Source organism: Euleptes europaea, chromosome 1 (genome assembly GCF_029931775.1).
Source record: "Euleptes europaea isolate rEulEur1 chromosome 1, rEulEur1.hap1, whole genome shotgun sequence".
Classification (NCBI taxonomy): domain Eukaryota; kingdom Metazoa; phylum Chordata; class Lepidosauria; order Squamata; family Sphaerodactylidae; genus Euleptes; species Euleptes europaea.
In genome coordinates, this window is record NC_079312.1 from 80,918,628 (window position 1) to 80,932,895 (window position 14,268).

The 14,268-nt window shown below is 40.1% G+C and overlaps 1 protein-coding gene across 6 annotated transcripts in view; it reads left to right on the top strand.

The window, feature by feature from the left end:
* Window positions 1–14,268, top strand: part of EBF1 (EBF transcription factor 1) — a 394,943-nt gene that overhangs the window by 19,187 nt on the left and 361,488 nt on the right. For all 6 annotated transcript variants that reach the window (XM_056856959.1, XM_056856963.1, XM_056856964.1 and 3 more), the window contains exon 6: window positions 6,494–6,562. In XM_056856959.1, coding sequence (XP_056712937.1) covers window positions 6,494–6,562 — 69 coding nt within the window. The remainder of the gene's footprint in view (window positions 1–6,493; window positions 6,563–14,268) is intronic.

The following is a 14,268-nucleotide window of genomic DNA, read 5'->3' on the forward strand; positions in this document are numbered from 1 at the left end:
TCCCCCAGTGCAGCTGTTTGAACACCAGCAGACAAATTTTTAGCCATAAAACGCTTCACTCACTGATTGTTGTAGTTCATACCTCTGCAAAAGGTGCAGAAATGGGTCAGGTTCTCTCCCTGCCCTCCAGCAACTCTAGATCACAAAAGCAAATTTTCGATAGACTTGTATTAATGGCTATCACCCAGCAGTGTAAATTGAGCCAATGAGTCTTTTTACATATTTCAGAAATTACAGTGCCATGAAACTTTGGTATACAGGAAGGTTTTCCAGATGACAACTGTGAACACCACTGTGGTGTATCACTTGGGATCAGTTATGGTGCAGTGCATTTCTTTCTTGAAAGCTTGGATTCTCAAACCAAGAAACTGACCTCTTTTATTCTTACTCCCACCCCCACTGACAGAGACCCCTATATTCCTGCATGATGAGTAACAGATGAATTTTCTAATATCATTCTCCACCATGCTGGAAAAGCAATGTGTCTTGCCTTTCTCCGCCTTAGGCAAATCTTATAGAGCCAGAACTTCTGTCTGGGAGAAAAAGGTGACAATCCTATTCAAAATACATGTACAGGTTGAGCATCCCTTATCTGAAAATCTGATATCCAAAATGATCCAAAATTCAAAAAATGTTGGACACCCACAAAGGGTAATAAAAGGGCACGTTTGCAAGCTGGTCACACCAGTGGCAGGTTCCCTACAATGCCCCACATGCACAAAATTATTAAAAATATTGTATAAAATTACCTTCAGGCTTTGTGTATAAGATATATATAAAGCATAAATGAATTTTGTGTTTAGACTTGGGTCCAGTCCTCAAGATATCTAATTATGTATATGGAAATATTCCAAAATCCGAAATGATCCGAAATCTGAAACACTTCTGGTCCCAAGCATTTAGAATAAGAGATACTCAACCTTTAATAGGTACAAGTCTGAGAAAGTTGGTGAAGTTCCATATCAGTCCGAGGAATTTAAAACCATTTGCCCTTAATTATTTCCCTACTGGTGTTAATTAGATTAAGATGTGTGAAACTTTGAGTTGCATCCATATCAGAGAGCAGCGAACTATGTTTTATTCAAGACAGTGATGACGTTTCCTGTGTCTTCACTGTGAGCAGATGGCAGTTGTAATTTTAAAACCCACAAAAGATGTATTCGTGTATATGACCAGCATATTATTTTGTCCTTTTTAAAATATGCAAAGATCTACATATTTATTTTAGATATGATGAAATTTTTCAAAATCTAACAAGGCTGGAATCTGAGCCAGCAAATACTTGTGTCACTAGGCCACTAGTCTCCTTGCTGCCAGTAGACATTGTCATAAAAACATTATTCCATGCCATTTTTATTGGCATACGGGTTAGCTTATATTGTTAATATTCAATAGATCTTCCAGTTTCCAAAACCCTCATGGGCAGAATGGGATACTGTTTCCACAGTTTGCTTGAAAGAAGAAGGCGAAAGCATATTTTAAAAAAATTGGGCCTAAAGTAGAAGTGAATGTTCCCAGATCCCAAAAGGAATATAAAATATGCTGTTGATTTATCAGGCTGCCTGATTTTATTACACAGAGCTGTGATCCAATTGTCTTGATAACATGCTTTCAAACTTACATTCTTTTCAAGAAGGGTTGGTTTTGTTTTTTTGTTTTTTTGGTGGGGGACTGTTCTTGCTTTCTCTTCCACTTGCTTTCTTGCCTTTTGTAAGTAGAAGTTGGGATGTGCTGAATCTGCACCAGGGGTTCAAATGCAGCCTCAATTATAAGCATAAAATTAGAGTCTGTTCCCCATTAATCAGCCCAGCTAATTGCTATGCACTACCATTAGCCATATGGTGCGAAAGACAGCTTGCTCTCTCTAAGATGAAATTTCTTCATTCTAGACATGAAATAGTGAAGGCCCTGTGCTTCACAATAGCTTGTTTTAGATATTTAATTTCCAAACAACTTTCGGCAGTGCCTTCGATCAAGGCTAACAGCACAATAAAACTTTGAGTTTATGTCACTGAAGCTGTATATTTGCAGAATGGGGAAGCTCTGGAGTGGCAAAGACAAAGAACTCAGATGTACAGAAGACACCCTGGATGTATGGGGATGGGTAATAGCAGGGCTGACTTAAGATGTCAGGTGCCGGTGTATTTGTTTCCCCTCCCCACAGAGATTTCAAAGTATCCTGACAAGATAATTTTTTTGCTGATGATAAAAATGAAGACAAGCATACTGCCATGATAATATTTATTCTTCAGTCATATTGCCAAAGAATTGTTCAAAACGTATTGTTAGTAACCCGTTATGTTAGGCAAATAGCAAGAAATAGCCCCAGACAAATGAGGAAGGGCCCCCTTTCATGGCTATTTTTTCACTGTGGAAAATTGATTTTTTCACATCACAAAGTTTTCATGTTTTTGAGGAACATTCCTGACCCATGGGGTGATGTCACATCCTGACATTTACTAGGCAGGCTTTGTTTACGGGGTGGTTTGCCATTGCCTTCGCCAGTCATCTTCCCTTTACACCCAGCCAGCTAGGTACTCATTTTACCGACCTCGGAAGGATGGAAGGCTGAGTCAACCTTGAGCCGGCTACCTGAAACCGACTTCCGTTGGGATCCAACTCAGGTCGTGAGCAGAGCTTGGACTGCAGTACTGCAGCTTACCACTCTGTTCCACGGGGCTCCAATAAATGTATATACACAAGAACAGACTAGCTAAACTTAAGCACCTTTAAACCATGGGAGACTTAAGCAAATGCTTAAATTTCATTAATTGAAAATGATGAGGGATAAGAGATGCCATGTGATGTGTGATTAGACTTTTCCTTTAAAAATGAAATATAATCAGACAGGGCTGAGAATCTGATTTATGGCACTGAATTCCTTCCCCTCCCCTTCCCAAACACTGCCCTCCCCAAACACCGCCCTCCTCAGGCTCTGCCCCAAAAATCTCCCGGTGTTTCCCAACCCAGAGCTGGAACCCTTACAAATGGGGTTTTGGTTGTCTTTGGGCTATGTCTATGGTCCCTGTCACATGTGCAGTCAGGGCTTCAGTCTGTAGTGAGGATTACTGGGATATCAGTAGGTACATTGTATCTAGAAGGCCAGGCATGAGGATGTGGAAGCAACATGCTTTTAATTTAAACAGAAGGAGAGGTTAAGATAAAGGGTTGTTCTTGACACATAGGTGCAGCAACAACTGTCTTGCTTCCATAGCCTCCTTTTTTGTCATTTTAGTTCACAGTAAATTTTGGAGTGGATCACAGGATGTGTTTAATCAAAAAATACTGGTCTGGTTGAAGGAATGGAGTTGTTACAAATGCCAAATTTAGCACAGCTCCATCTGGCTTCATGTGGAATTAACGTGCTTGAGACAATTCAAGTAGTAAAACCACTTTTTCAGTTATGACTCACTGTGGTTACCAGCTTTCTTTTTCCACTGCCAAGTATGGAAATTTTAATGCATTAATTTTTGCGTAATCTTAAAACCAAACCATTTTCCCGTTAGCCATAGACCTTAGTTTGTACCAAATGTTAAGGAGTTATATGTTGATTTCTTCTGAATCCTATGTTCAGCTTTTGAAAGCAAGAAAGGTCATTTCTTTAATTAGTTCTTCTTCTGAAGAAAGCACCATTTGTAGCTTTACTATTTGCGATGGGGTGGGGAAGATTAAAAGTGTGGTGAATGTATGACTAAACCATGAATGCATTTTCACAACTTCCTAAACAATTAACAATAATAATATCTGTTACATAACTGAGGGTCTCCAAACCCTGATATTTATTAGTAGTTTTACATGGAAGAGGATAAACCAGTGGTTCTTAGTGACTTTGCTACAACCAAAACAGTGACTTGAGCAAACTTGAGCAACTCCATTTCAAAGTTTTACCTGTGAAAGGTTTGAAGTTCTTTATAGCTACTTGGTTTTTTTTTTTTTACTGTGAAAACAGTTGTGTCTTTTTTCCCTTTTGGATTTTATTTTCATAAAACTGCTTAAACAGTCTGGTTTTGTAAAAGGCATTTCTGTATATATTTCTATATGTGTGTGTGTGTATATATATATATATATGTGTGTGTGTGTGTGTGTGTGTGTATGGAGCAAATCAAACATGTTCAAATTAAGCATGTTTTTTCTGAATGTGAAGAAGCGTAAATGTGATGAGAGGGGACTGAATCTTTGTCTGGGATCCTGTGATGGATCAGCCTGTTTACTGAACTACTTTTGTGGCAAGCTGAATTTCCTCTTCAGTATTAACCTGGTAAAATGAACACATGGAAGTGTTCCCATGTGGTAAAATCCCAATTTCAGATTCTGAGCTGGAGGCTGGCAAAATTGTCAGCAAGGGTCAAATGTCTGCTCTTTATGATGTTCTAGTTGCACCCAGGTAATGTCTGTTAAGAATATTATCAATCATAATATTGCTGTGGGGTAAAAAAAAAAAATAACAATCACAATGCAAGTCAGGCATTCTTAATTGATTAAATCTGCATAAATGTATAAATGAATCAGGGAATCCATCATTCTGAAGGAAAACACACTTTCCTTGTGTTTTGTGTGATGTAGACGTGTGTCACAACAGGCACTATCTTAAAGAACATACCCACTGTTATAGGGGAAGTTGCCTAGCCATAGCAGAGGAGGCTTGCTTCTTTAGCAAAGGTTCACTATACAAAAATCAATATGGGAAACTTTTCACAGTGTATTGCTCAGTGTTATCGCCTGCTAACAGCTTCAGATCAAACTGCTGCTAAAGGGACAGCTGCAGGGGTGGTTCAAAAGTTGGCAGCGAGAAGGGAAAATGCCTTTCCTAAGATGGCACTTACCCACCATTAAAACTAGTCAGTTGGTTTAAAAAAAATCGATCCAATTTATTCAGGGCACCTTTTTAATTAATCAAAAGGTTTTTAATTAAGTAATCTAACCAATTAATTAACAAAACATTAGACCCTTCCATCCTCATAGTGGTGATTTCCACGTGTGCTTAGGTAGAGGACACTCTGTGAGGGAAATTAGTTGCAGAATCCTGGTTGGCAATTAGTTTTGACAGAGAAATGTGGCAGGTCAAAAAAGCTGGCTTGTAAAACCTTGTTGTCCTCATTCTTCTGTGCTGGCAACTGAAGGTGGTAGATTTGGCTGCCGGCTGCTGATCCCTGTCCTGGGGTGATTAAGGAACATAGTTTTATAATATGTTGGATTCTTTAAGGATTTATTACATTGTTAACGATACCACAAGAATACATTAGAATTTCTGTTTTATTATTAAGGCATGCTTTTTCCAGCACATTTCTTCACCACTTGGGATCACAATGGAAATATATTATGTTCAAAACTGTGTATCCTGTGCACTTAGTCTCATGGTACTGTCCTGGGCTAAGGAATTTATTCTGGAGTTGTCTTTACTTCAAATCTATTGATGCATTTTAGCCAGCATTTGAAAAGAAAAATCCAAAAGCCTATACGTATTTTGGAAATATGATGATTTTGGGGTTCTTTTTACTTGCTTTCTGGTAGGGCCCAAGCCTCATTTCTCAGTTACAAACATCCTACAGAGACCTCTCCCTGATTCCAGCACATCTGATCTATACTATAGCAGGAGTCATGACATAATTTTTTAAAAAATCTTTGAACTTCTTGTGAAAATATGTTTTTAGACTGCTCTCCCCCAACTCTAGGTGCCCCGTGGCGCAGAGTGGTAAGCTGCAGTACTGCAGTCCAAGCTCTGATCACGACCTGAGTTCGATCCCAACGGAAGTTGGTTTCAGGTAGCCGGCTCAAGGTTGACTCAGCCTCCCATCCTTCCGAAGTCGGTAAAATGAGTACTCAGCTTGCTTGGGGGGAAAGGGAAGATGACTGGGGAAGGCACTGGCAAACCACCCCGTCAACAAAGTCTGCCTAGTAAACGTCAGGATGTGATGTCACCCCATGGGTCAGGATTGACCCGGTGCTTGCGCAGGGGACCTTTACCTTTAACCCCCAACTCTAGACTCCCTGACCCTGGAAAAGTGTATCCACTCCCTTTGCCCAGACTTTGGACCTGTTTTCTGGGTTTTTTAAGTGTTCTAAAACCCTTCCACAATCATGAAGAGTAGAAACATTTTTTAAAAAGAAAAATTGGGATTCTCAAGGTCTAACAAGCCATACAAATGGAGCACTGAAGTGATCTGTTCTCCTGGAGGTTTGGTCTCTGCCGTGGTCTAACTTACATATAAGACAACCTGAACCATCAGAATTGTTATCTCAAGGAACCCCCCTTGCATCATTATCCCTAAAAAAGTGAGACAGCCCCCACCCCGTTGTGTATTTTTTGTTGCTTGCCAGCTGTGGAAGACATTAAGCCTAGCAATTAACCCATATGTGACCTACCATATTCAACTGATTTCCAGGCAGGGACTGAGTGGTAACTCTAGCTGGCAACGTGAAGCCTCCTGTATTTGTAATTATGATTTTTTAGAGTGTAATGGCTGCACTAAATCCTTTCCCTTTTGCTCTGTAGCCGCTGTTGTGACAAGAAAAGCTGTGGCAACAGAAATGAGACTCCTTCAGATCCAGTGATAATTGACAGGTAAGGGTTGCCTATCCTTTCCCTTGAATTTATTTCAGGTGTTGTTTATTTATTTATTTGTGTGCACCTCATTATAATGAGACACCTGCCCTGTGCTGCTAATGGGCAAAGGGTTATGTGCCTACGTGGGCGTAATACTGTTGTTCATATGGAATTAGTTGCACTGCAAAGTTTTGATTCTTGTGGAAGGACCATATGGGTTGTAGCTGTGAGCAGAGGCTCTATGAAGTATTCAGATTGTAGTCTCTGATTCATGCTCCTACAGGGGATATTTTTTCTCTCCAACTTTCCATGTCTCAATTCGCATGCTGTGCCTGGGAAGCTTCAGGAATATAAAATAATAATAGTTTGTGATTTATGAAATGTGGTTGGGTGCTTATAAATATTAAACTTTTTTACTTTGAAAAATGTTTGAATCATTATCACTTTTTAGTCACAGTAGTTCCCTCGGATGCAATCCATCTAAATTGTAAGGTTTGCTTTATTTTATTTATGCATTAAGAGATCTGCAAACTAAAGATACCCACCCCCACCCCGTCGCTGCTTCCAGCGTGTTTTCTTTGGTTTGAGAACAATTTTGATTGTATTGTCAGTTGATTAATTCATTTTGCCTGTCTTAATTATTATGGTTTCTAAACCGATCCAAATTACTAATCTGACATGACCGAATAAATCACTATAGGACAATAAATTCACTGGAGTTGTTCTGTGCAATTTGCACTCGGCAGGCTTGCAAATTAGGTAACGGTGTAGCCAAATAGTCCTTTTTACTTTTAATTATTGAAACTTGTCACTCAGAAATGTATGATAAACCGTTATAATGTTGCATTACTATGTGAGTGTTAAGTGACCACGCAGAGCTGATAATATCTACCATCAAATAAGAGAAGGAATAATGCATCGGGGTGTGCGTGTGTGTTGGGGGGTATGAATGACTGAATTCCAAAGGCAAGATTTCATGTAGATATTATGTGCAACTAAACTGTGCCTCTTGTTTTGCTGTCTAAATGAATGTTTGCTTTGTTAAGTTCAGGGTCTTGTCTTTGCTGGATTGCACAAAAATGTGTAGAGTGTTATGCTGGAGCAAAGTGGAGTTCTATTTCTTGGTGACTATATATGTAAAGCTATAGAAATGCAATTATGTTATCAGCCATACACACACACACACACACACACACACACACACAATCAGCATGGTTGATAACATAGTTGCATTTGTATAGCTTTATAACTGGTGTTTTAGATGGTTTTTAAAATGTGTATTTCAGAAGCTTATAACAGATGCCTTTAAAAATTATTCCCAAGTTATGTATATATATTTTAAACTATTTCTCATGCATACATTATGAAAGCAGAGAGGAAACCAAATGCCATTAGGAAAGCCACAACACTGTGTGTTTAAAGTGTGTTGGAGAGGGATGTCAGGTAAAAAGTGGTACTGAGTTGTAGTTTTTGTGTTTTTGTTTTTGACAGGCAATGGGTAAAGATGTTTAAATGCCCAATGGCAATTTGTCAGAAGTGTTGGTGTCACTGTGCCCATTCAGAGATCTGTTGGCTACAATTAACTGAAGCCATACAATCTTAGAAGTTCTCTCCTGCATTTTGTTCTTTCGAAGAAAAAGCTCTGTTGCAGAAGAATGGGTTACACTTCCTAGTTATGGGTAACTCTGGACATATAATACCTTAGCTGATATAACTGGCATTTCAGAACATTGTGTCGAGATAGACTTCCAGCTGAATGCAGTTTGTGAGACCAGACTACAATAAACCTTCCCTTGCTGCTACACATTTTGAATGTGAACTGGTTAATCTTTCAAAATTCTTCCCTTGGTTTTAAGTTGTGACTTTGATACAGAAGGTTGATATGACTGTGGTTTGAATAACATTTGATTTTGACCTGTTCCTGTGGGTTGCAGTGGCATAAGAAATTTGACTCAGCAGTGCTGTAATTAGCCTTGCCTGTGTTTTTGAAACAGGATTGGGTTACCTGGATCGCATTAGTGTGGCTTCTATTGTTGCCGCTTAGCATCTGTCCCAGTAGGGTACTTAAAACCTTTTTCTTGGCCAGGGCTAGTTCAAACAATTTAGGCAAAATAAAGTATGTGCTTTGTACGTTTAGTGGCTCTGGTGATGTTACTTGTGACATTTACCCTTCACAATTTTTTTCCCCTTGGCTTGGGAAAGCATGAAGCAATCTGTATGGAGCCCATGTCTTAAAACAGAATACTTTACAAATTGTTTTAACATTTAAAAGCCGTCACGAGCTGGAACATATGTTGAGTTGCACTCTGCTGTCATTCTTGCATGCATAAAATTGTAAGCTATTGTGCCAATTGATATGCAAAACCATATTTAGCTTTTTTTAATTTGTAAGTGATCCTTCGCAAGACACAGGTTGTAAGAGGGAGGGGGTTTGCTGAAACATTTTCTCGTGTTTAACAGACTGATCAGCCATGCACTTAGCCTGAATTAATTTTAGCGTAGAATGTGGGCATCTTAAAAGCTGTACAGCAAGCAAGGGCCATGTTTGAATTAGAGACTTGTTTCAATATAAGAATGTTCATTGCTTTTCTACATCTATAGAATGTGTTTATGGGGATGGCTAATGCTTGTGGTGCATGAGTGTTTATGTGTGCCCATATTACAGTAAATGCCTCTAAGTTGGTAAATGAGAATGTTCATGTAGAGATGTTGACAAATATAGAGATCAGACAAATGTTGCAGATGTCCAAAATCTCAGAGCTACACTGGTGAATCCTGGCAGCTTGCATAGTAGTTGTCAGCCTTTACTGGTGCAGCAATTTACAAAATACATGTGCAACTACTAAGTTGCATAACAAGCTCTGTTGCAAACACTTCATTTATAATAGTCAGTCTGAACTGGAATCAATTAATTGTAAAAGCAGGATTTTGGGACAGTGCAGTCAATGCACTGGAGGAAGGTCTAGGAAAACGACTTTCCATTTTACTTGGTTTGAGTTGATTGTTATGTTTGTGATATAATTGACTTAAAGAAATTTCCTGTTTTCCAGTGATCTGCCTTGGCTCTGAAATGGAGCATAAAACAAATGAAGGTGTGCATGTGTTCACATACCTCTCTAAAGGATTATTATACACCATTTCATGCATTCTAATAAAAACCCATAAGTCCAAGAACTATTTTTTAAAACTTTGCTGACACAAATAAAGCTAATAATAACAATTTTAATTAGCTTTCCCCATTTCTCCTAGACTGGACATTTTAAACCAGTATGGCACAGTTTACAGAGCATACATAAACTGTGTTAACAAAACAATGATATGGAAGGGAAGATACAATAAAGAACCAACTATGCATACCTGTCAAAACACCTGTAAGTTCATAAAGATGGGTGTGTGTGTGAGCAAAGTGAGTTTAATGCAAAACAATTAAATATGCAACAATTCCTGTGCATGTTCAAACTAGGTATAGCAAAAAGGAGAGAAAAAAGAATCACTTCCTCTTATTGCATTTTACCATACATTTAACATTCAAATAGTAATTCATATTTGAATTTAAAAGGTTTGCAATAAAATTCCTGGACAGCAATTGAATAAAATGTACCTTTATTGCCACACTGGATATTCCTGTGTCCTAACCTTTTTTCTCCATATAGTTATTCTAGTTCAATAAATAAAACCTCATTAGACTATTCCCATTTCAATGAGTTTATTAAATTTTACAGGAGTAATTAGCATAAGCTGTGCTAATTTTTCTGGAAGACTAATGAGAGAGCTTCCTAATTAGGTTTGCTTTGTAAGAATCTGAAAAGATGATAATGAAAAAAGTCACATAGGGTGCAGTACAACAGGAAGGAACAGCCCTATTATTTCTTGATTTGTGAAAGATGATTCTGTGTCTTGGCACTGTTTCCAATTTTCCAGCTTAAAAAACAACAACTGACCACTATAGAAACGGATATTTGACAGAGATATCTCTGCTAGATTTTTCCCCTTTGGTGGAGAAGTCAAGTACACAGCAGTTCTCTTGGCTAAAGTAAATGTAGAAAGTAATTTCAGTTGCCAATGCATATGTGCAGAATAATTGCAGGAGATGCATTTGTGCCTAGTATACTGGATTCTGTTAAATACCTGCAGTTTTTATTTTTATTTTATTAAGCCCTTCCTCTAAGGAAAACATGCCATCATTCTTCATTTTTATCTTCACAACAACCCTGTGAGGCAAGTTAAACTGAGAGAAAGTGGCTGGCGTAAAATTACAATAAACTTAATGACAAAGTAAGGACTTGAGCCTTGGTCCTAGTCCAGTGTGCTACCACACTGGCTTTGTTTGCTTCAGTATGTGTGTGTGTGTGTGTGTGTGTGTGTGGGTTGCCAGGTCCCTCTTCGCCATCAGCGGAAGGTTTTTGGGGCAGAGCCTTATTAGGGTGGGGTTTGGGGAGGGGAGGGACTTCAATGCCATAGAGTCCAATGGCCAAAGCGGCCATTTTCTCCAGGTGAACTGATCTCTATCGGCTGGAGATCAGTTGTAATAGCAGGAGATCTCTAGCTATTACCTGGAGGTTGGCAACCCTAGTTTGTGTGTGTGTGTGTGTGTGTGTGTGTGTGTGCACTCATGCACGTGTGTGCACATGTAATCCAGGGCTGGAAACATTCCAGATATCTTGTCAAACAGATGCTAAAAATTCAGTTTGGTTTTTTGGGGGGCGGGGAAGAGATGAAAGTGGCATGATCGAGGCATCTCTGATTATATTGGTGGCTGCAGTAAGTAGATTTTGTAGGCTTTGGGGATGCTTCAAAAACTTGCAAAACCAGTTTGACCAGAGTCGACTGTATGACAAAAGAGACGAGAGGAGCACTGTCTCTATTATATCATTTTCAGCTCCCTTAAGTATGATTTCTATCCCTAGCCAGTACTGATATTTTCCAGATCTATGCAGAGTGCAGTGCCTAAGGATCTGATACTATTTATTTCCCAACCCAGAGCTGGCTACCCTTTTTATCAGTCACATTTGTCTGCTATGCATGCATGAAGATAGGTTTTCTCCATTTTAATTGTATAATAATGCTATATGGGTTACCCTGACAGAGTGACTGGCATTAGTCTCCTACAATACAATTCTTAACTAGGGTTGCCAGGTCCCTCTTCGCCATCGGCGGGGTTTTTTTTGGGGGTGGAACCTGAGGAGGGCGAGGTTTGGGGAGGGGAGGGACTTCAATGCTATAGAGTCTAATTGCCAAAGTAGTCATTTTCTCCAGGGGAACTGATCTCTATCGGCTGGAGATCAGTTGTAATAGCAGGAGATCTCCAGCTAGTACCTGGAGGATGGCAACCTTATTCTAAACAGAGTTGTACCCTTCTCAGATCATTGAAACCAATGGGGTTATATGATTGTAACTTGGTTTTAGATTATACTGCTAGTGATTTTTTGTTGCTGAGTGAGGATTTGAATTTAAATGTCCCTTATCCAGGTGAAGCACTCTACTTTATCAGACTAGCTCTCTTTCAGGGTTGCCGACCTGTGCTGGCAGCAACAGAACAAGAAAGGGATCTTGGGGTGGTAGTGGATCGCTCGATGAAGAATTCAACCCAGTGTGAGGCAGCTGTGAAAAAGGCAAATTCCATGCTGGCCATAATTAGACGAGGAACGGAGAATAAAACTGCTGCTATCATACTGCCCTTGTACAAATCTATGGTGAGACCACACTTGGAATACTATGCACACTTCTGGTCACCACACCTTAAAAAGGATATTGCAGCGCTTGAGAAGGTGCAGAAAAGAGCAACCAAAATGATCAGGGGACTAGAGCAATTGCCCTGTGTGGAGCGGTTAAAGTGCTTAGGGTTGTTTAGCTTGGAAAGAAGGTGGTTAAGGAGAGACATGATAGAGGTCTATAAAATTATGCATGGTATGGAGAGAGTAGACAAGGAGCTTTTCTTCCTCTCTCATAATACTAGAACGTGGGGTCATCTTCTGAAGCTGGAGGGTGAGAGATTCAAAACTGATAAAAGGAAGTATTTCTTCACACAACGCATGGTTAAATTGTGGAACTCCCTGCCCCAGGATGTGGCGATGGCTGTCAACTTGGAAGGCTTTAAGAGTAGAGTGGACATGTTCATGGATGAGAGGGCTATTCATGGCTACTAGTAAAAATGGCTACTAGTCATGCTACATACCTATTCTCTCCAGGATCAGAGGAGCATGCCTATTATCTTAGGTGCTGTGGAACACAGGCAGGATAATGCTGCTGCAGTGGTCTTGTTTGGGGGCTTCCTAGAGGCACCTGGTTGGCCACTGTGTGAATAGACTGCTGGACTTGATGGACCTTGGTCTGATCCAGCATGGCCTTTCTTATGTTCTTATGACCTCCAGGTTTGGCTGCTTTGGAGGGTGGACTCTACGGCATTATAATCTGCTAATGCCCTTCCTCTCTGCAAACCCTTCCCTCCCCAGGCTCCATCCCCAAAATTTTGTGGTATTTCCCCACCCAGAGCTGGCATCCCTACTTGTTGTTCCACTGTTTTATTCACCCAAAGAGCTACGGGTGGTGTAACTGGTTACCCCCTCCTCCATTTTATCCTCTCTACTTGGCATGGTTGACAACTCTGGCTTGGGAAATTCCTGGAGATTTGGAGTGGGGTTTGGGGAGGGAAGGGTTCTCAGCAGAGTATAAAGTCGTAAAGTCCACCCTCCAAAGCAGCCATTTGCTTCAGGATATTATTTGTAATTCCACATCTCCAGGCCCCACCTAGAGGTTGATAGCCCTACTTGTGCTGTGACACCTCAATTTAGGCTGACAGAGAATAACTGGCCCATGAACTTCATGGGCAAGGAAGCTTTGAACTTAGGGTTGCCAGCTCCAGGTTGGGAAATACATGGAGATTTTGGGGGTGGAGCCTGAGGAGGGCAGGGTTTGGGGAGGGTTTGGGTCTTCAATGCCATAGAGTTCAATTGCCAAAGCAGCCATTTTCTCCAGGGGAACTGATCTCTATCGGCTGGAGATCAGTTGTAATAGCAGGAAAACTCCAGCTAGTACCTGGAGGTTGGCAACCCTATTTGAACTGGATTTGCTCAATTTTATGCCACACTGTCTTTTATTCACCACTGTACTGGCCCTTCCTCCTTGCAACATAGAAAAATCTGTAGATCAGAGGTTCCCCAACTTTTTGAGTCATGGAGCACTTGTCAGGAGAGAAATTCGTCACGGAGCGCTAATTTTCACCTACCACCAATACTAAACCGAATTACAGTAGTATTTTTCTTTCCAATCTCTTCACGGAGCACTAGGAGATGTTTAGTGGAGCACCAAGTGCTCCTCCAAGTGCTCCAAGGAGCACACTTTGGGAACTTCTGCTCTATATACTTGAGACCAAACTATATGTGATGTCAGCAGAAGCACTTTCTCTTCAATAAAGTTTGATTTATTTAATAAAGGCAGCTTTATTTAGAGAAAAGGATGAATGCAGAGGGACTTCAACACACTAAACAGCAGGCAAGGAGATCAGGGAAAGTTCTGATGTTCTCAGCCATTTTGCTTTTAAAAACAGACACCCCACCCTCTTTCTACCACACTGGAGCAGGCCTGTATTTAGACACACACACATCTGCAGTCACTATGTCTCATTTGGCCCTTAGCTTTCTAATGCTCTCTGCTTTTTGCTCTTTCTGTGAAGTAGATTGAAGAAGATAGTGGGCAAGCTTTTATTTCATGGGATCTATTTCTAT